The sequence below is a fragment of the Myxine glutinosa genome, chromosome 5, assembly GCF_964187855.1.
Source record: "Myxine glutinosa chromosome 5, kmMyxGlut1.1, whole genome shotgun sequence".
NCBI classification, from domain to species: Eukaryota; Metazoa; Chordata; class Myxini; order Myxiniformes; family Myxinidae; genus Myxine; species Myxine glutinosa.
The window spans coordinates 85,348,827-85,375,677 of record NC_136265.1 but is presented as its reverse complement, the minus strand read 5'-3'; the positions used below and the strand labels follow the sequence as shown (position 1 = coordinate 85,375,677).

Sequence of the window (26,851 nt, the reverse complement as noted above, 5' to 3'; positions counted from 1 at the left end):
GAGTTGTGGAGATTTCGGGTTTTAAACATCTTTGTGAGTAGAGGAAGAGTTGTGGAGATTTCGGGTTTTAAACATCTTTGTGAGTTGAGGAGGAGTTGTGGAGATTTCGGGTTTTAAACATTTTTGTGAGTAGAGGAAGAGTTGTGGAGATTTCGGGTTTTAAACATCTTTGTGAGTTGAGGAAGAGTTGTGGAGATTTCGTGTTTTAAACATCTTTGTGAGTAGAGGAAGAGTTGTGGAGATTTCGGGTTTTAAACATCTTTGTGAGTAGCGGAAGAGTTGTGGAGATTTCGGGTTTTAAACATTTTTGTGAGTAGAGGAAGAGTTGTGGGGATTTCGGGTTTTAAACATCTTTGTGAGTAGAGGAAGAGTTGTGGAGATTTCGTGTTTTAAACATCTTTGTGAGTAGAGGAAGAGTTGTGGAGATTTCGGGTTTTAAACATATTTATGAGTAGCGGAAGAGTTGTGGAGATTTCGGGTTTTAAACATCTTCGTGAGTAGAGGAAGAGTTGTGGAGATTTGGGGTTTTAAACATCTTCGTGAGTAGAGGAAGAGTTGTGGAGATTTCGGTTTTTTAACATCTTTGTGAGTAAGGGAAGAGTTGTGTAGATTTCGGGTTTCATGTACCTTAATTAGTAAAGGAAGAGTTGTTGAGATTTTGGGTTTCATGTACCTTAATTAGTAAAGGAAGAGTTGTGGAGATTTCGGGTTTCATGTATCTTAATTAGTAAAGGAAGAGTTGTGGAGATTTTGGGTTTCATTTATCTTAATTAGTAAAGGAAGAGTTGTGGAGATTTTGGGTTTCATGTATCTTAATTTGTAAAGGAAGAGTTGTGGAGATTTCAGGTTTCATGTACTTTAATTAGTAAAGGAAGAGTTGTGGAGATTTTGTGTTTCATGTATCTTCATTAGTAAAGGAAGAGTTGTGGAGATTTTGTGTTTCATGTATCTTCATTAGTAAAGGAAGAGTTGTGGAGATTTTGTGTTTCATGTATCTTCATTAGTAAAGGAAGAGTTGTGGAGATTTTGTGTTTCATGTATCTTCATTAGTAAAGGAAGAGTTGTGGAGATTTTGTGTTTCATGTATCTTAATTAGTCAAGGAAGAGTTGTGGAGATTTTGTGTTTCATGTATCTTAATTAGTCAAGGAAGAGTTGTGGAGATTTTGTGTTTCATGTATCTTAATTAGTCAAGGAAGAGTTGTGGAGATTTTGTGTTTCATGTATCTTAATTAGAAAAGGAAGAGTTGTGGAGATTTTGTGTTTCATGTATCTCAATTCGTGAAGGAAGAGTTGTGGAGATTTTGTGTTTCATGTATCTTAATTAGTCAAGGAAGAGTTGTGGAGATTTTGTGTTTCATGTATCTTAATTAGTGAAGGAAGAGTTGTGGAGATTTTGTGTTTCATGTATCTTAATTAGTGAAGGAAGAGTTGTGGAGATTTTGCCTTTCATGTATCTCAATTAGTGAAGGAAGAGTTGTGGAGATTTTGCCTTTCATGTATCTCAATTAGTAAAGGAAGAGTTGTGGAGATTTTGTGTTTCATGTATCTTAATTAGTCAAGGAAGAGTTGTGGAGATTTTGCCTTTCATGTATCTTAATTAGTCAAGGAAGAGTTGTGGAGATTTTGTGTTTCATGTATCTTAATTAGAAAAGGAAGAGTTGTGGAGATTTTGTGTTTCATGTATCTTAATTAGTCAAGGAAGAGTTGTGGAGATTTTGTGTTTCATGTATCTTAATTAGTCAAGGAAGAGTTGTGGAGATTTTGTGTTTCATGTATCTTAATTAGTAAGGGAAGAGTTGTGGAGATTTTGTGTTTCATGTATCTCAATTAGTGAAGGAAGAGTTGTGGAGATTTTGCCCTTCATGTATCTCAATTAGTGAAGGAAGAGTTGTGGAGATTTTGCCTTTCATGTATCTCAATTAGTAAAGGAAGAGTTGTGGAGATTTCGGGTTTCATGTATCTTAATGGGTAAAGGAAGAGTTGTGGAGATTTCGGGTTTCATGTATCTTAATTAGTAAAGGAAGATTTGTGGAGATTTTGGGTTTCATGTATCTTAATTAGTAAAGGAAGAGTCGTGGAGATTTTGGGTTTCATGTGTCTTAATTGGTAAAGGAAGAGTTGTGGAGATTTCGGGTTTCATGTATCTTAATTGGTAAAGGAAGAGTTGTGGAGATTTCGGGTTTCATGTATCTTAATTAGTAAAGGAAGAGTAGTGGAGATTTTGGGTTTCATGTGTCTTAATTAGTAAAGGAAGAGTAGTGGAGATTTTGGGTTTCACGTATCTTAATTAGAAAAGGAAGAGCAGTGGAGATTTTGGGTTTCATGTATCTTAATTAGTAAAGGAAGAGTAGTGGAGATTTTGGGTTTCATGTATCTTAGTTAGTAAAGGAAGAGTAGTGGAGATTTTGGGTTTGATGTATCTTAATTAGTAAAGGAAGAGTTGTGGAGATTTTGTGTTGCATGTATCTTAATTAGTGGTGGGATGGTGGTGGGATGATGAAGTTGGAAAGAGGATTGACGAGAAGAGGAAGAAGTCAAGTAGTGGCAGAAGGCGAAGGGTACGGGAGCAGAAAAAGCAGAGCATGAAAGTTATAAGGCAGCCAGGAAGGCTGCAAAGAAAGAGGTCGCAAAGGCGCAGGAGACATGTCGGAAAATGTTTGGAGAACGCTTGTATTCGGAAGAGGGTCAGAGAGCGGTATTCAGGATTGCAAAGCAGATAGCGAAAGAGAGGTGTGATGTGATGGGGGTGAGTTGCTTGAAGGATGAAGTGGGACAAATCGTTGTCGACCCAGATGGAATTAAAGGAAGATGGAAAAGATATATGGAAATGCTGTTGAATACAGAGAATGAATGGGATGGCAACATAGAGAGTAACCCAGTTTTAGGACCGGCAGAGAAGATAACTGAGAAGGAAGTTGAGGAAGCGATAAAAGCAATGAAGAGTAGAAAAGCGGGAGGGCCGACGGGAGTTGTGGGAGATATGTTGAAGGCAGCAGGAAGTTGGGGTGTGAAGAGAATGGCAGAGATCTGTAATCTGGCAGTGAAAGAAGGCCGCATTCCAGTGGATTGGGAACCGAGTACCCTCGTCGCTCTATACAAGGGGAAAGGTGACCATCTGGAGTGTGGCTCGTACCGAGCGACAAAGTTATTGGAGCATGGAATGAAGGTATTGGAAAGGGTGTTGAAGAGGAGGATAAGGAAGAAGGTGAAGATCGACGAAATGCAGTTTGGATTTATGCCAGGAAGAGGAACGACAGACGCGCTCTTTATTGTGAGGCAGTTGCAGGAGAAGTACATGGAGAAGAGAAAGAAGTTGTTTCTTGGGTTTGTTGATCTGGAGAAAGCATTCGATAGGGTTCCACGCAAAGTATTGACATGGGCATTGAGGAAGTTAGAAGTGGAGGAATGGTTGATCAGAGTTGTGATGGCAATGTACAAAAGAGCGCGCACAGCTGTAAGGAAGAAGGACGGGAACAGTGGTGAGTTTGAGGTGAAGGTGGGAGTGCATCAGGGGTCGGTACTAAGTCCACTATTATTTGTAGCTGTGATGGAGGTGCTGGCTCAGACCGTAAAGGAGGGTTTACCGTGGGAGTTGTTGTATGCAGATGATCTGGTGTTGATTGCGGAAAGTATGGATGGACTGAAGGAAAAGATGAACAAGTGGAAGGAAAGTATGGAGACAAAAGGTCTGAAGGTGAATATAGGAAAGACGAAGGTGATGGCAAGTGGTAAAGCATGTGGTGAGGTGGAAAGAACTGGGAAGTGGCCGTGTGCTGTGTGCAGGAAAGGTGTCGGAGTAAACTCCATTCAATGTACTATGTGCGCTGAGTGGGTTCATCAAAAATGTAGTGGTCTGAGAGGGTCATTAACCAGTGTGGCAGCTACATTCAAATGTAAGGTGTGCATAGAGGGAGCTGCAGATGGAGGAAACGTTGAGTTGGATCTTGGAGACGGTGTGAAGCTGGAAGGTGTGAAAACATTTTGCTACCTCGGAGACATGCTGCATGGAGAAGGTGGATCAGACTCGGCAACGGTTGCTAGAGTGAGATGTGCATGGAAGAAGTTTCGGGAACTGAGTGGCGTGCTGATGAGGAGGGGAGTGTCGTTGAACCTGAAGGGAAAGGTGTATGCTGCATGTGTGAGAAGTGTTATGATTTATGGGAGCGAGACGTGGGTCATGAATGTAGAGCAGCAACGAAGGCTGGAAAGGGTGGAAATGCGAATGGTTCTGTGGATGTGCGGTGTCGCTGAGAGAGAGGAAGACAAATGATGAATTGCGAAAAATGATGGGAATAGAGCCTGTGATTGATGCTGTGAAGAGGAACAGGTTGAGATGGTTTGGTCATGTGTTGAGGAAGGCTGAAAGTGACTGGTTGAGAAGAGTGATGGAAATGAATGTAGAAGGAAGTAGAGGATGGGGAAGACCGAGAAAGACTTGGCTGAAGACGGTGGAAGAAGACATGCGGGCAAGGTGTTTAACAAGGAGAGATGCACAAAATAAGGCAAAATGGAGAAGATTGTCATGGGGACCGCAAGGCTAACCCCCCCCCCCCCCCCCCCCCCGCTCTTGCAGGGAAAATAAATGCATGTTGTTGTTTGTTGTATGTATCTTAATTAGTAAAGGAAGAGTTGTGGAGATTTTGGGTTTCATGTATCTTAATTCGTAAAGGAAGAGTTGTGGAGATTTTGGGTTTCATGTATCTTAATGAGTAAAGGAAGAGTTGTGGAGATTTCGGGTTTCATGTATCTTAATGAGTAAAGGAAGAGTTGTGGAGATTTCGGGTTTCATGTATCTTAATTAGTAAAGGAAGAGTTGTGGAGATTTTGGGTTTTATGTATCTTAATTAGTAAAGGAAGAGTAGTGGAGATTTTGGGTTTCATGTATCTTAATTAGTAAAGGAAGAGTAGTGGAGATTTTGGGTTTCATGTTTCTCAATTCGTAAAGGAAGAGTTATGGAGATTTTGGGTTTCATGTATCTTAATTAGTAAAGGAAGAGTAGTGGAGATTTTTGGTGTCATGTATCTTAATTAGCAAAGGAAGAGTTGTGGAGATTTTGGGTTTCATGTATCTTAATTAGTAAAGGAAGAGTTGTGGAGATTTCGGGTTTCATGTATCTTAATTAGTAAAGGAAGAGTTGTGGAGATTTTGGGTTTTATGTATCTTAATTAGTAAAGGAAGAGTAGTGGAGATCTTGGGTTTCATGTATCTTAATTAGTAAAGGAAGAGTTGTGGAGAAAGTAAAGGAAGAGTAGTGGAGATTTTGGGTTTCATGTATATTAATTAGTAAAGGAAGAGTCGTGGAGATTTTGGGTTTTATGTATCTTGATTAGTAAAGGAAGAGTTGTGGAGATTTTGGGTTTTATGTATCTTGATAAGTAAAGGAAGAGTTGTGGAGATCTCAGTCATTTCAGCTTCAGTCATTTGAATGCCCCTTGCAACACACAAATAGCTCTGTGGAAGTTTTTATTATTTGGAGTCCTGTCTCGAGTTCAGACATTATGTAATTGAAAAAAATCTCTTCAAAGGCAAAAAAAATCTCCGTGAAGTTAAATCTTGTTATTTCAACTTAAATCAATTTAATTCAACTTTCAACTTGATTTATGTTTTAACTTAAATCTTGTTATTATCCCGGAATGCCGAAATGCGTGAATGTCTTTCCACTCAAACTGGTTTCTTTAGGCGAGGATGGCTTAGCTCACAAGGGATTATGGTGAATGATGTTTCCTTTTTTTGTGATGTCGAAGAATGCTGGTCCAGTTTATTGTTGTTTTTCCGGGATCAGATTTTTTTTGAGATCGTTATGAAATACACAGCAGATTGCGTACTTCCGGTCAAAGACATCTTCTGAGTCTCGCAGCAGCATGTTGCCCACAAGCCATAGATTGGCGACCTCATCTCGAGGCGATCATGCCAGCCCATAATCACATTGTTGGAAATATATTTTGTCCAACATAAACTTTGGTCATGTCTGTGTGCTGTACTTCTCCCCATTTTTTTCAGTGAAATAATGTCAATACAAGAGATTGAATCAATGTGGGGTTATTCAAGCAGAGGCATGATGGGCTAAGTTGTCTCCTGCATCAAAGTTTCTTGAATTACTTATCCAAAACGTTTAGGGGCCCAAGGGAAACATTGGAGAACTGTTGACCTTATCACATCTTGGGGAAGGTTTTGGAGCAGATGAGGAACCTTTACGTAAATTAATTTAAGATGCCGGTATGAGTTTTCAAAAGGAAAATCATCTTGTAAAAATGTATTGGAATTATTTGAGGGATTTGCTGATTGGGAAGATGAAGCAAGTGCAGGAGGTGTAGCATACCTGGACTTCTGGAAGGCATTTCATAACTTACGAAATAAGAGGCTTTTATTTGGTGTCAAATGTGGCAGAGTCTTCAGTACGGAGGCTAAATGGAGCAAGAACTGTTTTTTTTGTGGCATAGTCCGTCGGGCAATGCGGTCTGGAGCAGCGTTTGTCTGTCTGTCTGTCCGTCCGTTCGGTGTATGGTATGTATGTATGTCCCTTCTGCCGCCCTTTCTTCGGGTTTATTCCCTTTAAAATTTGTTTTCTCTGCAACTGTTTATCAGATTGACATTAGATTTTCACCATGGGAGTGCCTCTTCTTTTAGAATTTTCAATGATAAGTATGACGTCACAGTTTACATGGTTCAGGTGCCATCTTTGAAAAACCGAAAAACTTTGCATTTCGACATCTCCGAAACCTCTCCATGGAAAAAATTGAAAGGTGGCTCATTGCAAAGAACTCCACAAGTACTGCAGCATGCACAATTTAATTTTTGGGTGTCACAAGGTGTGTGATGTATGTGGTGAAATTTTAAGGTACTGTCACTGATTTTGGGAGAGGATAAGGTCTCAATTACAGAGGTACTTCACATGTCAGTACTGTGTTGGATCAAGGTACTCAGAGTGGAGCACACATCAGGAAGAGTGGTATGTCTTCTTTTTGCCTCTATAGGTTCAGCCACGATGTACGCTCAAGTTGGCTGTTGGAAGGATTCCTGTGGTGTGCAGCCAGAATTGTAACAATCAACTGTGCTCGTTTGTGGAATGAAGGTTGAGGAGCTGGAAGGATCTTCTGAGATTCTGCAGATAAAAATAGAGGATGTGAACTCCTTTCGTCTGGAAGAGGAGCAAAGCGACCAGCTGAATGGTGAGTTGTGTGATCAACATCACTTCTGATGGGATCTGTTTGTTTGGTGCCCAGTTTTATTTCTTCCCATACATGATAAGACATAGAGCAGGATACTTGATAAGGCAATACTAGTATAAAAGTAGAGCCAATACTTGATAGAGGTTCTTGGAAGATGTCGAGCAGAATGGAAGGGAATTCAATGTTATCATAAAATGTTGGAGCAGAATGGAATGGAAGGGAATGAAAATGGAAAATAGGAAACAACAACAACAGAGTCTATGTGAGGCTGAGATGAAGGGCAGCGGAGAAGAACACGTGGGGGTGAAGAAGCTGCACACAAATTGAATGAAACACAAGACGTAATGGAAGGAAAAAGTGGGGTTGAAACATAAAAGTAACAAACCTACAAACAATCGAAGAGAGGTGAGGGAGTGGGGGAAAAAATCACAATTACCTGTAAAAAGGGATTTCTTTGTAATGGAGTAATTTGGGATGGAAAAGTTCGTGGGTGGATGGGGTTTCATCTGAGATGATGGTGAACAGCTGTCTTGAAGACTTGGAGGGAAGAATGAAATTGAAGAGAATGTGGAAGTTGTTTCCACAGGTGGTTAAAAAAGAGGAATAAAAGAGTGGAGGTGAGCAGTAATTCTGGATTTTGAGATTTTCACCAGGATGGGGTTGCCGCTGGACCACGTGCATCCTGCAGACACCCGAGTAGCACTCAATCAAGCTGCTGATGGCGGCTTTGGTGGTGGATAACAGTTCAAGTATGCGAAGGAAGGACTTTCCACAATGGAGGGTGCCCAATCTTGCTTTGCAGGCCAACACAAAAATGTGGTTTCCCCCAATAAAGGGTGTATCTGATGGTGAGACCCAAAAGTTTGAGTCGCTGAACTTCTTCATGAGGATTGTTAAGAAAGGAGAATGGAGGGTTTGCCAGAATGTCCTTCTGGAGAGAAAGATTGAGAGTGTGAGATTTGGCAGAATGGAAAGACATATACCAAGTGTTTGAGCTGCTTGTGGTTCTATGAATGTCTGAAGAGAGGGAAGAAGCTGCTACCTGTCTCTCTGAAGGATGAGGGATGTCACAGCAGAGGGTGGCGGCTTCAACAAATAGATGAAGAGGATTTCCAAACATACTGAGAGATTGTTGATGAAGAATAGGACTGGGCCCAGCACACTGCCTTGGGGCAATCCAGCCTTGACAGGCAGAGGAGATGAAAGGATTGCATTGAGAGGTATGCGGTTGCTACGAGAGTAGAATTCAATAAACGATGTGTGGAGGTTACTTTGGATGCCATAGGCTAAGAGTTTGGAGACCAAGGTGGTTTCCAGAGTGCCAGACTCGATTGAAACCTCGACATGTGCCAAGAGAGACAGCCGTGATATAGTGTGACTTTAAAGGTCTCCATCGGTAGTTGAGAGAACAGAAGCAGAATGCTAATGTTGGAGTGACTGGGTCTGAATATGAACATTTAAATGAGTTGCTGTGTATTTTGAGCCATGGTTCCGTCCTCCAGCGCAAGAAATTCCACTCGTTAGGCCAACTGCACACAAGAAAATGGCCATGCTGTGAATTATTCGTGTGTACGCCTTTGCTCCACTCAGTGTTTTGAGAGATGATTATTCCCAAGAGTTAATTTCAGTGCACTCCATCCAATTCCAGTGAAGTCCAATTTTTATGATTGCTATATGCTCAAAAAATTCGGATTTGAGATCAAAAGATGAATATGAGGCAAGAACTGTTATTTCCGAAGAGCGTAACAGCTGTTCTTGGTATTTCTGGACTTGGCATAACAGCACACGTCACCCGCTTCCCACTCCTCAAATCTTTTCTCCTATCTTCATCATACCACTACCCAGTCTTATCCTTCCCCTCTCCTGCCCTCTCCCTCCTTCTCCATGGCCGTGCCTTCTGTCTTTGTCTCCCCTTCCTCTCAAAGCTTCCCTCTGAATTCTCCCTCTCAAATCGGCCGCCTCTTCACCATCCAAAGCAAGCTTTGCTCTCTACCCCCTCCAAGCTCCCACTCACCCTCTCTTGAGCTTCCCCACACCTTTGCCCTCTCCCCTCCCCCCCCCCCCTTACCTTTCTCCCTCAAATCTCCCCTCTCACGTCTCACCTTCAAAAAAATTCTAATCACCCCTTCACTCTCTTTTTAAAGTTGCCGTCATCCACAAATTTCCCTCCTTCCCTCGCCCTCTCTTTCTCTCTTCCAACTCATTCAGCCACCTCCTCCAATCTTCGACTTCCTCTGCCTCTCTCATATTGCTCCTCATTGCCTCATCCCATCACCACTTCATCCTTTGTTTTCCTTCTCCTCATCCTGCTGCCATGAAAAAACTTGCCTTTGCCTCATGGAAGTCCAATCCAACTGAAGGTAATCTCAGTTCCTTCCACAAAGCTCATAAAAGTGTGTGTCTACCCTCAGGAGATCCAGGAAATAATACCTCTCAAATCTCAAGATTGAACTCTCAAATCTATCTCTCTCCTTCAAATCCTGGTGGGTGTCCAGTTAAGACTCTGTCTGGTGTTTGTTCCCCCTCCATCACCTCCCTTACCTCAAATGGCTCCACAGCTGGCACTGCTCGTGAAAAGGCTGATTACCTCAACTCTGTGTTTGCTTCGAAATCTTGTGTCCCAAAGCCATTGCTTTCTGTGCCCACCTTACCCAGTCCCACCCAGCTGCTCCTGGACTCTGGGTCCTTCTTTCCCGACAAGGTGGAGAAGTTTCTGTCAAACCTCGACCCCAATTCTGCAACCGCACCTAATGGCATCAGCTCATGTGGCCTAAAATCCTGCTCTGCTGCTCTGTCACACCCTGTCTCTGTTCTATTTGCCCTCTCTATTGCTCAAGGTCATCTGCCATCTGCCTGAAAATCAGCCAACATTATCGCTTTACACAAAAATAGGCAATACCCCTGAGCGCTCAGCTGGTGGAATAAAGCAGAATATGACACTAAAACTTATTTTAAACAGTATCACAGTATCACAGTATCACAGTATTTTCAGTATGTTTGGGGCCCTTTGCTTTCTCTAATCCTCATCATTGATCACTCCTGCTCTGGAAAACCCTCTATCTTTTTGTTGATAACTCCACCCTCTGCCGTTCCATATCTCATCCCTCGCATTGACTGGCAGCAACCTTTTCACTCTCTGCAGACCTGGATAAAATCACAAACTTGTCCAACACGTGGAAAATGTCTTTCATGCCTGAAAAATCTGACACTCACTCTCTCTCCAAAAAGACCGTCTGGAAACCCTTCCCCCCTCCCCCTCCCCTTGCCCATATACTTTCTTAACAATCCTCATGAAGAAGTTCTGTCACTCAAGCTTTTAGGTCTCACTATCTGCCATTATCTTTCCTGGGAAAACTACATTTCCAAGCTGGCCTCCAAATCCAGTTGCCGACTGGGCATCCTCCATCATGCGAAGTCCTTCCTTGGCACTGCTGAGCTGCTCACCACTGGCAAAGCTTTCATCTGCAGCTTGATGGAGTACTGCTCTCCCCTCTGGGCTGGTGCTCCTGCCTCACACCGAGCTCTGCTTCGTGTAAGTTTTGACACTATTTTGGTGTCTAAATATCTTTTTTTCCCGAAAAACACATTCTCATCCATATTTCAGTATTTTTAACAATAACAAGTACAAAAAGTTTTAATTAAAACAAAAGCCGCGTCGATGTTACACAATGCCTAGATGCAGCTGTGCCTATAACGTCGATGTTATAGGCACAGGACATTCCTATTGATTCGATTACTTGATGTTATTTTTGTGCAAAGTTAAAATATATCTCGGCAATTTCCCGTGTGTGGCGACGAATTTTTAATATATCTCGGCATTTTCCCATCTGTTATTTCAGGCGGTGTATGACTGACCATGCCGCGATTTAAAAAAAAAATTTCTCGGCAATTTCCCGTGTGTGGCGACACGTGAACGAAGCTATGCTCCTCTCTCCACATTATTGTGACGACGTATAAATTAAATATTTCATCGTGACGATTGTCATCAAATGGACGAATTTTTAATATATCTCGGCATTTTCCCGTCTGTTATTTCGGGCGGTGTATGACTGACCATGCCGCGATTTAAACAAAATATATATATCTCCGCATTTTCCCGTCTCTTATTTCGGGCGGTGTATGACTGACCATGCCGCGATTTAAAAAAAAAAAATCTCAATGGACTTGAAGTTACAGGCCTTTGAGAATTCATTTTGTTCTATAAAGGGCAACTTTCATCGGATTTTCTTCCCGTTTTTTTTCAACCGAGTCTAAAACTATGTTAGCGACTGTGAAAAATGAAATGATATATCGAATTTGATTTGAAATAAAACTGTGTGAGAGAGGAAGACACCACGGGCCTACAAAACAGGCCTCAAAGCTATGCGAGTTAATAAAATGGTGGATATTTGTTTATATGAAGCCTCTCCCAGAATGGGTGGAGCTATGGTTCCCAGAATGGGTGGAGCTTTGAGGTTTAGTCTTCTCTGCAAGAACAAGAAGAAGAACAAGAAGAAGAAGAACAACAACAACAGCAGAGGGCACTCTATGAGCAGCGTCTGCGACGCGGCTAAAAATACATTGCAAGCACACATTGGAAATGTGCTTTGCAAGAATTTTTATGCAAACCACAAGGAAAGACACACCTTTCATCTGCGGGGGAAGCGAGCTACTGTTACCAAGCCATGGCCCTTCAGCTGCAAGTGATTGATCAACAGTTATTCACCCAGGGGGTGGTGTATTGATGTCATCTGGAAGTTTCTGTGATGCAAATATATTGTTATGGACGCGGTTTAGAGGTTATTTTGACCGAGCGGTTGGTATGACCGCGACCGAAGTTATTCCCCGACTAGACCCCGATTCCACCCAGACGTTGACCAAATCGCGCTAGGCTAAATCAATGATGGAAAGGACACAACGACTGGGATAGATGAAACGACGCAAGGGGTACAGTTCTCAAGACCTCCGGAGGAGGGTATAATTACAGTGGTGGAGAAAAGGGGGTAGATTACACGGCAGAGTGAGGTAAAAACACAGAAGAGATAGGCACTTAATTACAGTCTTATCTTAGCCCAGACAGACCACAGACAAACGGAACAAGGCTGACTTACACAGGGATTGATGGCAGGGAAGGACAGGTAGTTCGATAGCACAAGGTACACCTTGGCTCGGGGACAGGATCAAGCACGGTCCAAGAGATGCAGGGAAGCCTCACAGCGCTCGGAGGGTACGTCTTGCTTGCTCCAAGCTCAGCGCGCATCTGACGTCACCTCCCTCTTCCTGCGCATGCTCAGCGGGGAGTGACACGCCCTCGGCTGGTTGGCTCCGCCCCCCTGGGGCCGGTCCGCCGCTTCCATTGGGTGCGGGGGTTACCAGGCTCCGCCCTTGACGAGGAGCTGACAGGGAGCCCCTATTTGGTAACCCCGTCGAGCACATGTTCGATGGCGGCTCGTTGGGAAGGCCTCATGCCCTCCCAACACCCCCTACCAACCAAGCCGGAGTGAGGACGCGCACTCCCTGTGCACGCCGCCGCCGTTGCTGTTGTTGTTGTTGTTGCTGCTGAACCGTGAGGAAGAGCTGCGGGGAGATATTGGGAGGTCCTAAACTTCCTAACGGTGCCATACAATCACATTCTGGTGCAACGAAGGGTCAGAATTAATGGAAACGAGTCCTTAACTGACATAGACTAAGAATAACTAGCAAGATGTCCTATAGTTGTCTTACATGAGATGCGGTGAACCTGGGCACGACATTTAATGGGGGAAATAGGGGGAGGTCGGGTCTACAGAGTGTTGTTTACAGAAAATGGGACTAGGGAATGGGGGATTGGGGATAGTTGGGAAGTATTGAGGAAATTGGGGAATATTTACAAGCGGATATGGATGGATGCAAATCCCATATCCGCAACATTGCACCTTTCTCTACCTCGGGGCGTCCCGACCCGATAAATTTTTACCTACTTTAGTGTGGCACTCAGATGTAGTTCCCTCTACTATTAACTCAACCCTGAGTGCGACAGTTTTACAGATGTTCACAAATGAGTAAATATGTCCCCCTGCGACGTTGCACCCTTCTCCTAACAGAAACACACCCACAGGATAACCGAATCGCAGAAAGCATCCTCAAACTAAACATACAGCCGGTATGGAGCATCATTTATACAAGACTACACTGATATTTACACTACGATCTAGGACCTGTTCTTTGAGGAACACATGCAGATGTTATGCATAGGGAGAGCACGCATGCCAGCATCGATACACCAACCCACGAGTGCTCTGTGGCCCTACGGCCTTTAATAATGTGCAGAGCACCCCATCCAAGCACCAAAAGCACCACCCCATTATGTACAGTCAGCACCATCCGGTGCACCAATAAAGTGTTCAATAAAAAAGGCACAATCAAGTGTCCATGGTCACCGGTGGTGTCGCAGCCGGCCGATGTTCTGCTGCTGGTCTTGCCTTCATGGAGTGCACTTGGCCTTCTGGCTTCTTTAGAAATAAAGAAAGGCGCCAACCGCGTCCATTTCTTAATTGTGGCCGTCAGGGGGCCAACTAAAAGTGATTCACCTGTATGGCATAGGTGCCACGTTGACCCAGAGGTCCATCCACGGGTGGTGCTTGACCACAAAAGAACTGCGGTCCATTGTGGGCGGCCACAAAAATTGCGGTCCATATGGTGTATCGATCCAGGCAGCAAGCAGCGGAAGTACAGGCCCACAACTGCGGAGCCAGCACCTCTCTCTCCTCTCTCTCTGCCCCAAAGCCAGATCCTCAGAGGTGGGAGACAAAAGAAGACAAGTGAGCAAGGTGGTAAGAGCGCAAAAGTGCACGCAATGCTAGGTAATGCACACTGGGGGCACATGGGAACCAGGTGAGACAGGTACGTTCCTACCGTACGCCCCCCACCCCCCCCCCCCCCCACCAGGTAACCTACATTGCCCCTCCCTTACCCCTTACTGTATCCACAAAACAAAACACTACCCATAAACATCTACTTTACACATCAACAAACGTCCCTACTGTCTTCCCCGTTCCTCCCATAAACCAAATTCGTCTTCCCTCCCTCCTAACCAATCAAATTTGCCATTTCCAACTCTCATCAACATTTGCCATCTCCAACTCAACATCAAAATTTGCCATCACCAATTCATCATCAGTCCCTCCTAAGGAGGGAGAGATGGAATCACCCCAATGTCTCATCCACGTCGTGATGCGTCTCACAAATCCAAACAGCAATTCTCATTTCCTGCAACACAGAACAAAGGAACACAGGTGTGGAGTCATCATCACCACCTCACGTAAGTGGCTGCGTATGGTGCGACAGGTTCATCAATCCTAACTATTTCCTAAATGACTTTAACAACTTTACATTACCCGGGGTCTTTCTCCTGCCAAACCATTGGCCCTCTTACACTATGGGTTCTAAAAACCAATTCCCATTGACCAAACTGTGGTGCTTCTCAATTTGGGGTCTCACTCCCCCGATTCATCTCCCGGTGCCCTTGCACAATTTCTGGGCTGGGGCGTGTAGCTCTCCCAGCTGGTCCGCCCACCTGCACACCTCCACCACTGTTGCCTACCGAGCTCACCTGCTCCTCACCCTAACCTAACTAACTGGGGAAGGCCCTCTCGCACTCTCACCCCCTCAGTGCCTTCTCTGGCACGGGCTGCCCGATCCACACCCGGGATACTCAGGCACCCACTGACACTAACGGCTCCCAGAGCCCACCTGCGGCCTCACCTGGCCGACATCCTCACAGTGGTGGAGTGCCCAAACCAACTACACACACTAACAGGCTACACGCCCAGCCATTTCCACAACACTAATGCACCCATCCAATCATCATTCTTCCACCCGCACCACAGATGCCAATATCCAACCACAATTTACCTATACCCTCTACCTAACACTTACACTACCCGCCCCGGGTATCCGTGATGGGGGTCCACTCTTCCCCCATCCACACCTTCGCACCACGCACACCACTCCATCCCACTTACTCCAACTCTCTCCACACCACTCATTCTCTGCTCCATATATTCCACACACCTGTACTTGCACACCTGTGCTCTCATACTTGGTGCCGCCTGCACCCTTCTCTCCCCCAAGCGCATTCGCGCTGATCCACAACACTCCCTACTCACCATGACACTCATCCGCAATGCTCTCTCATTCATCACTTGTACACTCACACACACCTCGGAGCATTTCCTCACCGATGCCTCATTTGAAGCTGCTCACCAGCACTTCCATTCACACTGCATCATCGACTCTGTCTACTCCCTTCTAAAACTCGCGCTCCTCCGTCTTCCCTTACACTCACCGCTCCCACGTCATTATCAAACACACTAAACTACCTGCGTCCCCACTACAGGTATCAGTCACTATCTAAACCTTAACGTTACCTAATGTCATCTTCGCTAGATCCCTACACACAATATCCTAACCCACCCGGGCTAGTTTTCACTGCCATACACCCCATAATCTATAGCACATTTGCCCCCTGTTTGTGAGGGATGACAGAGTTGCCATCCCACCACATTGGGCATCTCCCACTACCAATTTTGCACATCAAATTTCAACAAATCAAAAATTTGCCAATCACTACCCATCATCTGCCAATCATTACTGCCAATCCTTTGCCAATCATCAAATTTTGTTTTTCTAATTTCGGGGCCAAAACACTATCCTCGTCATTACAGTCTACTTTCTAATGCCTCTCGGTGCGCCAATTCCCTTCTAAAGCTCGGCTTCGTACAGCCGAGCAATGAATGCGGGTTGTTTTGTGCCAGCGGCTGGATGCGTCCGGCACTCGGTGCAGGGACGGGGGCTTACCCTTGCCGAGATCCCACGCACCACCTCGGCGCGGAGCCATCCAATTGCCCGATCTCGACCTGCCGGAACGTCTCAATAAAAAGTGGTCGCCATGACGGCCCTTCCTATCGGGCTGCCCGCTCTGCCTAGTGGAGCCCGGACGCGGCCGTTCCAAGCGAGGCACAGCGTGGATCGCATACGGCGGTCCTTTCGAACCCGCCGTGGCTCGGATCCCCGCTGGTTCTCGCGGCACGCGAAGCCCGGCACGCACTGAGGGCCCGATTCGGCTATAAGTCGCTCTAACCGCTAACCCGGTTACCGTCGATGCCTCACCTGCATGCTTACACGCATACGCTACCCCTTTCTTGCTCATACCTCCTGCTGTTCCCATGCTCCTCGTACCTTCCCTTACACACCTCGGTACACTCATTCTGCTCACAGACTTGGTCACACACCTGACCACCGAACACCTTGGCACACATTCGTCGCTCGCACACCTCACCAACACACCTCTTCGCGCCCCATCCTCGGTCACCTCCTCTGTGACGATCACAGGTGTGCTCTCCCTCGCACACCCAACCACGTGCCTCACTACCAACTCAAGTGTGCATTCCCACACACGCTCTACCATTCCAGGTGTGCATCCTTCCATTCCAGGTGTACATCCTCGCTCACCTGTCACAACCAACTCACGCTCCGTGTCACTCTTACGACTCTCACCTCCACTCTTGACAGCGCACTCACCCTTACTCTCGACAGCGCACTCTTTCCTTATGCACCCGTCCGTTACACACCTTTCTCGCACACACTCTCCCGTTACACCCTCTGTAACACTCACCACAGGTGTACACTCTTCCTTACTTTTGACAGCGCACTCTTTCCCCATGCACCCGTCCGTTACACACCTTGCTCGCGCATCCTCTCCCGTTACATCCTCTGTAACACTCACCACACCGCGCTTCCATGTACCCCCTCGCACACGCGCTACGACCAACTCACTCTTGACGGCACACTCGCTCCTCGGCATGCACTTTTTCCTTGCACACCCCATGGTCGGACATTCTCGCACCCCTCTTTTTTCGCACACCAGACCTGTCGCACACTTCACCAACGGCCTCTCACGAACACCCGGGTCCATCTCGACCCCCAAGCTTATTAAATCACCTGGCGCATCATACGCACGACCATATTGGTCACCACTTACACCGGGTCCTCTTTCTCTTCGCTTCTCCTCCATCACCTGCGAATCCCTCATCCGGTTAATGAGCACATCATCACGATCCGAACACAGACTTTGGACCAATTCTTTTACTTCCTCCTTTATCTCTTTCTTATCCCCTCTCCGTCGCTTCTTAATTTCGCTTACCCCTTCTTCCACTTCTTCTAATTTCTGCTTCACCTCTTTTATTTCCCGGTGCGTCTCCTCAAGCTCGTCCTCTAAGGCCACCTTGACCGTTTCTATGTGCGTCCTCACCTGCCGGTCCTTAACCTCCATCACCTCTACCACCTTGTTCATTTTCCTCGTCAGGTCCTCATGTACCGTCTGACACTCTTTTTTAATTACCCCTACGTCCTTTTTCATCTCCTTCTGTGTCGATTTTAAACCCTCTATTACCGCTGTGTTCTTCTTTACCTGGTCCCCCAACTCCTTTTGTCCCACTGTCAGTTGTTCTACTCCCAGCGTCAACTCCTCTATACCACCTTGCAATTTTACAGTCCCCTTTCTCACCTCCTTCTCCATGCGCTCCTTACAGTGCCTCACCTCCTCGCGCACTCCTCCGACCTCCTCACTCACACCTCTTCTGATCTCCTCTCCCATCACTTGCATCTCCTGCCCAGATGCCACCCTCATCTGCTCCATTTCCTCCCTGTGAGCATCCAATTTAGTTTCTACCCCCATTCTGACCCCCTCTATCTGCTGCCCCATTTTTTAAACTTCCCTTTCCGCTTGGTCCCTCATGTCCCTCAATTTGCCTTCCATACTGTTTTCTAACCCCTCTAACCCCTTTTTCATCCCTTCCATTTGATTCTCTTGAGCGGCCATTCTGTTTTCTACCCCCGTTAACCCCTCCTGTATTTCCCCTAATCTATTGTCTAATCCCTCTATTCTACTCCCTAACCCTCCGATCTGGTTTCCCATGTCATCCCTTAAACCCCCGATCTGGTTTCCCATGTCATCCCTCAATTTCTCGCTATTGGACCCCATCCTTTGTTCTAACCGTTCCCCCATTTCTCCCATTTTGCCCCCCATTCTGCCCCCCAATCGCTCACTATCAGCCCTCATTTGCTCACTCTGAGCATCCATCCGGTTCCCCATTACCCCCATCAATCTGCTTTCCATTTCTTCGCTATTCTTGTCCATAAGGGCCTTCATTTGTATAAAAAAAAGGTTCACATCCACCAACGGCGCTGCTACGGTCGCGGGCGCGGTCGCCGTAGCCATGTGCGAGGTTCCATTTTGCGCGCCCGTAACCTCGTGCGCGAGGACGCCATTTTGCGAACCTGCCGCCTTCACTGCTTCGCTCTCCTCATGTCCCTCAATTTGGTCCTGGATCGACCCTGCCTCACTCTCCTCTACCAGAACCCAGCCGTCTTGATCTCCCATAGCGCGACTTTCAAAATTCGGGTTTTTTTGTAAAACAAAATCAAATTTCGGTTACTTGTAATTTTGAGCGCGTTAAGCGCGCTTCGGGTCCGTATCCCACTCCTGACACCAATTGTTACGGACGCGGTTTAGAGGTTATTTTGACCGAGCGGTTGGTATGACCGCGACCGAAGTTATTACCCGACTAGACCCCAATTCCACCCAGACGTTGACCAAATCGCGCTATGCTAAATCAATGATGGAAAGGACACAACGACTGGGATAGATGAAACGACGCAAGGGGTACAGTTCTCAAGACCTCCGGAGGAGGGTATAATTACAGTGGTGGAGAAAAGGGGGTAGATTACACGGCAGAGTGAGGTAAAAACACAGAAGAGATAGGCACTTAATTACAGTCTTATCTTAGCCCAGACAGACCACAGACAAATGGAACAAGGCTGACTTACACAGGGATTGATGGCAGGGAAGGACAGGTAGTTCGATAGCACAAGGTGCACCTTGGCTCGGGGACAGGATCAAGCACGGTCCAAGAGATGCAGGGAAGCCTCACAGCGCTCGGAGGGTACGTCTTGCTTGCTCCAAGCTCAGCGCGCATCTGACGTCACCTCCCTCTTCCTGCGCATGCTCAGCGGGGAGTGACACGCCCTCGGCTGGTTGGCTCCGCCCCCCTGGGGCCGGTTTGCCGCTTCCATTGGGTGCGGGTGTTACCAGGCTCCGCCCTTGACGAGGAGCTGACAGGGAGCCCCTATTTGGTAACCCCGTCGAGCACATGTTCGATGGCGGCTCGCTGGGAAGGCCTCATGCCCTCCCAACACCCCCTACCAACCAAGCCGGAGTGAGGACGCACACTCTCTGTGCACGCCGCCGCCGTTGCTGGTGTTGTTGTTGTTGTTGTTGTTGCTGAACCGTGAGGAAGAGCTGCGGGGAGGTATTGGGAGGTCCTAAACTTCCTAACGGTGCCATACAATCACATTCTGGTGCAACGAAGGGTCAGAATTAATGGAAACGAGTCCTTAACTGACATAGACTAAGAATAACTAGCAAGATGTCCTATAGTTGTCTTACATGAGATGCGGTGAACATTTAATGCACGACATTTAATGGGGGAAATAGGGGGAGGTCGGGTCTACAGAGTGTTGTTTACAGAAAATGGGACTAGGGAATGGGGGATTGGGGATAGTTGGGAAGTATTGAGGAAATAGGGGAATATTTACAAGCGGATATGGATGGATGCAAATCCCATATCCGCAGCAATATCTTCTTTATTTATTCGACATCATTTGGATGTAAATGAACACTCGTTTTACTCTGCGTTGCATATCAAATGTAGCGAATTTCACCTCCTCTGCCTTCGAGTTATTGTTTAAAAAAAAAAAAAACAATGCTTCTGTACACCGCCATTGAGGCTTGGTTTGCAAGCGCCGTCTGCAATTCCAATAGAAGAGACATATTTACTCTTTGTGGGAAAATGTTTTTCGAGTTTGTTTTATCCTCAAAATAGACAGGAGTGAACACACATTCATGTTAAAGATTGGCCTTTAAAACCTACCTTTATGAAGGAGGACACCTGTACAAACACACAAACTGACATTGTGCTTTATATGGTAGATGGCACCAGCTCTGCATGTGACACAAGACTGCTTATGCATGTGACACAAGAGTGCCTGCATTTAATAAAACTTACTTTTTCCAGATTTATTTGTGAAAGTGGAAGTGAAAACTGAGCACGACATTGATGTTCACCTGGATCGACCTGAACCAAATGATGCTGAAGCTTCTTTATTCAAGAACCATCCCCATGAAGGTTTCTGTCAATGTTTATACATTTTGATTTGATCAGTTTGATGATGAACTCTGGTGTTAAGAAGAAAAAAAAACCCGACATTATGATTTCATTGCTTTAAGAAAATAACCATGATGGTCGTAGATCAATTTCTCAAACATCAATTATCTCCTTCATTGTTAAAAAAAAAATTTGAAACAATATATCTTGTTGTATCCTCTTCTAATCATTTTGTATCATCGTCGATTCTGTTTGAGCTTTAATGTCAGTTTTTATTGATTTATTTTACGTGTTTATGTATAATCTTGGCTTGTGGAAAAATAAGGTGACAGAGAAAACCCCAACGGCACTCTTCGACGTCACGTCGTCGCCCATACGTGTCCACCCACATGAGTACATCATTGCACGTACTGGTAGCAAGTTTGATTTAAATCCCTTCAGCCGTTTTCAAGTATCACATTTTTACTTGATATGACCTCTGACCTTTGATGCATTTATCTAATCAGGTTATCTTTGCCTCATCCTTCATACTTCATCCAAGGTTGGTTGAAATCCCTTCACTGGTTCACAAATTGGCTCATTGGACCGACCGAATGGAACGGGAAAGATGGTGTCATGTGTTTCATTTATTTATTTCTTTATCCCATTTTTGTCACAACATGGGATTGCTTGGCCTTTATTATTCGCGAAGTTCCACATCAAAGGTGTCAATTGAAATGCGTGAAGATCGTCGTGTATGACTTTCTTCACAAATGTCCCATTTAGAAAACAGCTTGCCCTGTGTGTTCCTTCAGCATTCAGCTTTCTCGGTGTGTTCCGTTACCATGCACATTGGTCGGTGTGTTCTGTTAGCAAGCAGCTTGCTCGGTGTATTCCACTAGCATGCAGCTTGTTCAGTGTGTTCCGCTAACATGCAGCTTGGTCAGTGTGTTCCGTGAGCATGCAGCTTGGTCAGTGTTCCGTGAGCATGCAGCTTGGTCAGTGTTCCGTGAGCATGCAGCTTGGTCAGTGTGTTCCGTTAGCATGCAGTTTGGTTGGTGTGTTCCATGAGCATGCAGCTTGCTGAGTGTGTCCCCTTAGCATGCAGCTTGCTCAGTGTGTCCCCTTAGCATGCAGCTTGCTCAGTGTGTCCCCTTAGCATGCAGCTTGCTCAGTGTGTCCCCTTAGCATGCAGCTTGCTCGGTGTGTTCTGTTAGCAAGCAGTTTGGTTGGTGTGTTCCATTAGCATTCGGCTTGCTCAGTGTGTACCATTAGCATGCAGCTTGCTCAGTGTGTTCCTTTAGCAAGCAGCTTGCTTAGTAGTTCTGTTAGCAAGCAGCTTGCTCGGTATGTTTTGCAACAAAATTATGAAATAAAGAGTACAAACATAACTCGATGATGATTCAATTTGTTCTTGTGTGGATTGCTATTGTATGATACATGGTTCTCAAGGCGCTAATTAGGTTATTTATATTGTCATGATCGCGATAATCTTGATAATGAGGTCCATTATCGTGATTGCTATAATGCATTATCGCCCAGACCTATATATTGGCAAGTCCATCTCTGATGAACACCAGCCTTTGACGGATGTCTGCCTTGAGCTTGACACATTTATAAAACCCATCTTTCACCACCATGTATGTAGCAGCTGGACATACGGAAAAAATATATCTTCTAGCTGTGAGCATGACCTGCTTCGACATTCACTGCTATGTGCCTTGCGTTTTCATGGCTTTCGCAGCCACGACTTTTAGCCGCACGATAATCGAGAGCTTCGCAGATGTTCCACCAGCTGCATAACACGTCATCCCCTCGAGTTACAAGTACAGAATGAAAACATTGCACAGTATAAATTGGTGCAATTAGCCGTCTCCCTTTTTTCCATTGAAACTGGCACGGCATGCATTTATGGATTTCCATCGAGATTTGCGGGATTTGCCTCGCCATTTGCGGGACGTTCATCAACCTTAGCGGATTAGCGTCGACATTCTCTGGATTTGCCTCACCATTCATGGATTTTGTCTTGCCATTTGCGGTTTGGTCCTCTATATTCGTGGATTTTCGCAACTCGGGAACCAATCCCCCCTTTTTCCATTGAAACGATGCCCCGCCATTCACGGCATTTTCCAGGAACGTATCCTCAGTGTGTGTGCATGTGTATATATATATATATATATATATATATATATATATATATATATATTGTTACGGACGCGGTTAAAGGATGTTATTTTACCGAGCGGTGGTATTACCGCGACCGAACAGTTATTCCCCGACTAGAACCCGATTCCACCCAAACGTTGGCCGTATCGCACCACAGCTGCTCAATATGGAAAACTCTAAAGCGACCGAATACAAAGAGGAAGAAGACGTACAGAAGAGTAATTGGATTTATTATTTGCACATATAAGCAGGACGAAAGCAGTCACGTTTATTTACAGAAGATATTAGATACACAGTGCAACGCTAGCTTACCTACAGTCTTAATTAACCCAGGGACAGAACAAACAAGGACAGACTCACGCGGGGAATGATGATAGGACTGGCGGGAGATGGATGGCTGGCGGGATAGGGAGGTCCAACTGGTCCTGCAACCGATCGACTCGTTGGGCAGCCGCCGCTCCTTCGCGGCCCTGCTCCAAACTGCCGTCCAGGCCTCACGCTGCTGTGGCTGCAGTTTCGGTGGCTCCAGCTGCAGTAAGTGCAGTTTCGGTGGCTCGAGCTGCAGTAAATGCAGTTTCGGTGGCTCGAGCTGCAGCTCAACTCTGGACTTCTCTCGGACTCAACTCAAAGCGCCTCTCTTGGACTCAACCGCTTGGACTTCCTCTCGTCTCTCTGTAAAAGCTCATCTCTTCGGGAAACGCCCTAGCTTCGGGTTATATAGGCCCCGCCCCTCAACGTTCGCGAACCTCCTCGATGTTTCTCTCCACACCCTCTCCAAGTCCAACCCCTTGTTCGTGGTTGGTTGAGTGGGGCTGACTCACTCCTCCCCTCTATGACGAGGTGGGGACCCGCCTTTCTTCCCCAACCCTGCTTCGTGGCCAATGGCGGCAATTGTTGGTTGGCAATGCGAATGGCAATTGACGAAAAGGGGGAATGGAAGTTTTGGGAGTGGGAATGAAGGGAATCTATCTCTTTCACTGGTGCAATGGAGTATTTCAATTAATGGGAGACACAGCCTTACCCTAAAACACATAATAAGATATAACTATTGAACAGGGGTATTCTATGATTGGCTGTGGTGTGGATGCTTTATGGACTAATTATGGGACGCCCTTTGACCTTTACACAGCTCTGGAGGCAGGAGGCGCAGAATAAACAACAATAATAATACACACAATCAAAAAAAATACAGTCCTCATATCCGCAACAATATATATATATATATATATATATATATATATATATATATATATATATATATATATATATAGATATATATACAGTCGTCCCTCGCTATATCGCGGTTCACTTTTCACGGCTTCGGTACATCGCGGGTTTTTCTCGCTAGTATATGTAAAATTATATCGCGGATTTTTCGCTATATCGCGGGATTTTGCGGTATAAATGTATTTTTATATACTATTATTTTTAATATTTTTGTGGTAAAATAAGCATTTTCTAGCCTAAAAAATAAAAAAACGTAAAAAAATAAGAAAAATACGGTAATTAAAACATATTACAAGAAATAAAATACTGTACATAGTGTACAGTAGAAGGAGAGACAAAGAGTCGTGCGTATGGAAAACGCAGATGCGGCAGCTTCCACTTGCGCTAGTTACCCACGTAATGGGTAACTGTAATGCTCTTTCTGGCTGTGCAGTACATTCATCATCGTCATCACCTTCATCGTCATCAGTACTGCACAGCTAATTCATCATCATCTTCAACACGCAAGTTGTAGTATTGAAGAGCCGGTGCTCTTGCTTGATACGGACGAAATGACGGGCAAGACACAAACTCGTCCGAGAAGATATTTATTCTCAAAACCAACTCGGGAACACTGTAAAGCCCGTTTATCGGGCTGCATTATAAAGCACAACCAGAAACCGAAACCGAAAGCCATGCCTCTCAAGCGTGGCGTGCTTCGGTGTTCACGTGATCAACAGGTGTAGCTGATTATACCCGCACGCGCGGCACGCTTTGATGGTCACGTGACCAGCCACTCTTGCGCCGCGGATCCCCGCCGGTGACGTCACCGGCTGGAGCAAGGAGATTCTGATGCTGGTCTTGCTTGGGGGATCCATGGGTCGCTACAGTATCTTCAATGGTGAGTACCCATTAGAATTTTATATGTTGTTAAAATTACGTATTAGTGTAGCAGCATAGCAAACCTGTTGTGCATTTTGTGATACAAGCACCAAATTTGGCACAAATGTACATTAATATGTTGCGAACATTTTCAGATATTGGGCCACTTGAAATTCCGTAATTTTTTTTTTCATTTTTTTTCAAATTTCGTAATTTCAAATTTTTCGGGTGACACCGTCACAATTTCGGTCTTCGAGGCCGGCCGATATAGTGGGGCGGCTTAGCCCAAATATTCAAAAGAATTGTGCATTTTGTGATACAAGCACCAAATTTGGCACAAATGTACATTAATATGTTGCGAACATTGTGTGGTCAGCAATGAAGACGAGAGTCTGAATTACATGTATGCAAAAGACCTTGTGAACCAGTGAAGCAAATACACGGGTAAGCATGAATTAAATCTAGGGCATGATATAATTTCCATGATGTTTACCTCTACACTCAATGGTGGAAGGAGGTAATGTTTTGATCCCAGCTTGTCTGTATGTCTGTTTGTCTGTTAGTCCACAAAATTCCAGACAAAGCTTGTAGTAGTGGTAGTTGTAGTGGTAGTGGTGATAACAGAAATTGTTATATAGAACTGAACTTTTATTATTATATGCAGAAAATAACTTCATTTCTATATGCCCTGCAGTGGACAGGTTAATTGGTTTATGCACTGAAGGGGTCACCCTGGTGTGCACTGCTGTGTTCTGCCTCACTGAGTTGTTCAGGTATGATGTACTCAGCACAAGCTTCCGGTCGGCCCGGAGGTGGGGGTGCGGGGCCTGTCACGGAACGTCAAAACAAACGGCCTGCCGGGGCCGCCCAAAAGTCGGGCGTGAGGGGCGCGTCCACTAATGGAACGCCTCTCGCTTCCCAGATCGAGGGCCACGTGGTCAGGAGAACCTCGTCCCTTCCGGTCACACTTTGCCTATCGGCCGGCCTCGAAGACCGAAATTGTGACGGTGTCACCCGAAAAATTTGAAATTACGAAATTTGAAAAAATTTGAAAAAAAAAATTACGGAATTTCAAGTGGCCCAATATCTGAAAATGTTCGCAACATATTAATGTACATTTGTGCCAAATTTGGTGCTTGTATCACAAAATGCACAATTCTTTTGAATATTTGGGCTAAGCCGCCCCACTATATGGGAAAGGTTAATAAGAGTGTGGGAAAGGTTAATAAGAGTGTGGGGAGGGTCATAAAGCTTTAAAATATATATAAATAATAAAATAAAAATATGGTCGCTACTTCGCGGATTTTCGTCTATCGCGGGGGGTTCTGGAACGTAACCCCCGCGATAAACGAGGGATCACTGTGTATATATATATATATATATATATATATATATATATATATATATATATATATACACACACATATAATCATATATATTGTCGCGATCCCGGCTGTGAAATGGTTCCCAGCACGGAATACGAACGTTAATGTCCGGGCTTCAAGTAGTCCACAGAGTGGACAGAGAGAACTCAATAAACACAATTGTGTTTTAATCGGCCTTCTAGGGGTAAGGCACGATGCTTTATTGGCTCGATCACAAAAACCATAAATGGTAACAGAATGGAATACACTGCACAAAGCCTGCAGGAACTGTCGGCCCCAGAAGCTCCAAACAGGACGCAGGCAAGATCACTCGCGGTTCCAATCGACGATCTCCGGGACTCGGAGGGTAACAGAGTGGAATACACCGCACAAAGCCTGCAGGAACTGTCGGCCCCAGAAGCTCCAAACAGGACGCAGGCAAGATCACTCGCGGTTCCAATCGACGATCTTCGGGACTCGGAGGGTAACAGAGTGGAATACACCGCACAAAGCCTGCAGGAACTGTCGGCCCCAGAAGCTCCAAACAGGACGCAGGCAAGATCACTCGCGGTTCCAATCGACGATCTCCGGGACTCGGAGGGTAACAGAGTGGAATACACCGCACAAGGCCTGCAGGAACGGTCGGCCAGCAGCTCCAACACGACGCAGGCAATATCTGACTCACGGTTCCAATCCACGAGATCCGGGAATCACTCGTTCTCTTCCGGAGTTACTCACTCGTAAAATACAGAACGGTAAACGATCAGCCCAACGCGGCTGTCGTGAAGATTAAGGGAAATCCCTTTATCTATTTCCCACTCCCAGCCTTCGAGTCGCGTCCGTTGCATAAGATGGCGACCGCGCTCTCTGGACTCTCCACCAATCACGTGCCGAATCGC

At 45.4% G+C, this 26,851-nt stretch overlaps 1 protein-coding gene across 11 annotated transcripts in view; it reads left to right on the top strand.

The window, feature by feature from the left end:
• LOC144892323 (uncharacterized) overlaps positions 1–26,851 on the top strand; it is a 104,856-nt gene that overhangs the window by 2,982 nt on the left and 75,023 nt on the right. For 2 of the 11 annotated variants that reach the window (XM_078778281.1, XM_078778280.1), the window contains exons 2-4: positions 6,977–7,171; positions 10,539–10,703; positions 20,266–20,376. Coding sequence is in view for 1 of the 11 variants with exons in the window: in XM_078778276.1 (XP_078634402.1) it covers positions 7,069–7,171; positions 20,266–20,376 (214 nt within the window). In the remaining 10 variants the exon portion in view is untranslated. The other 9 variants (XM_078778276.1, XM_078778283.1, XM_078778284.1 and 6 more) reach the window with 7 other exon arrangements.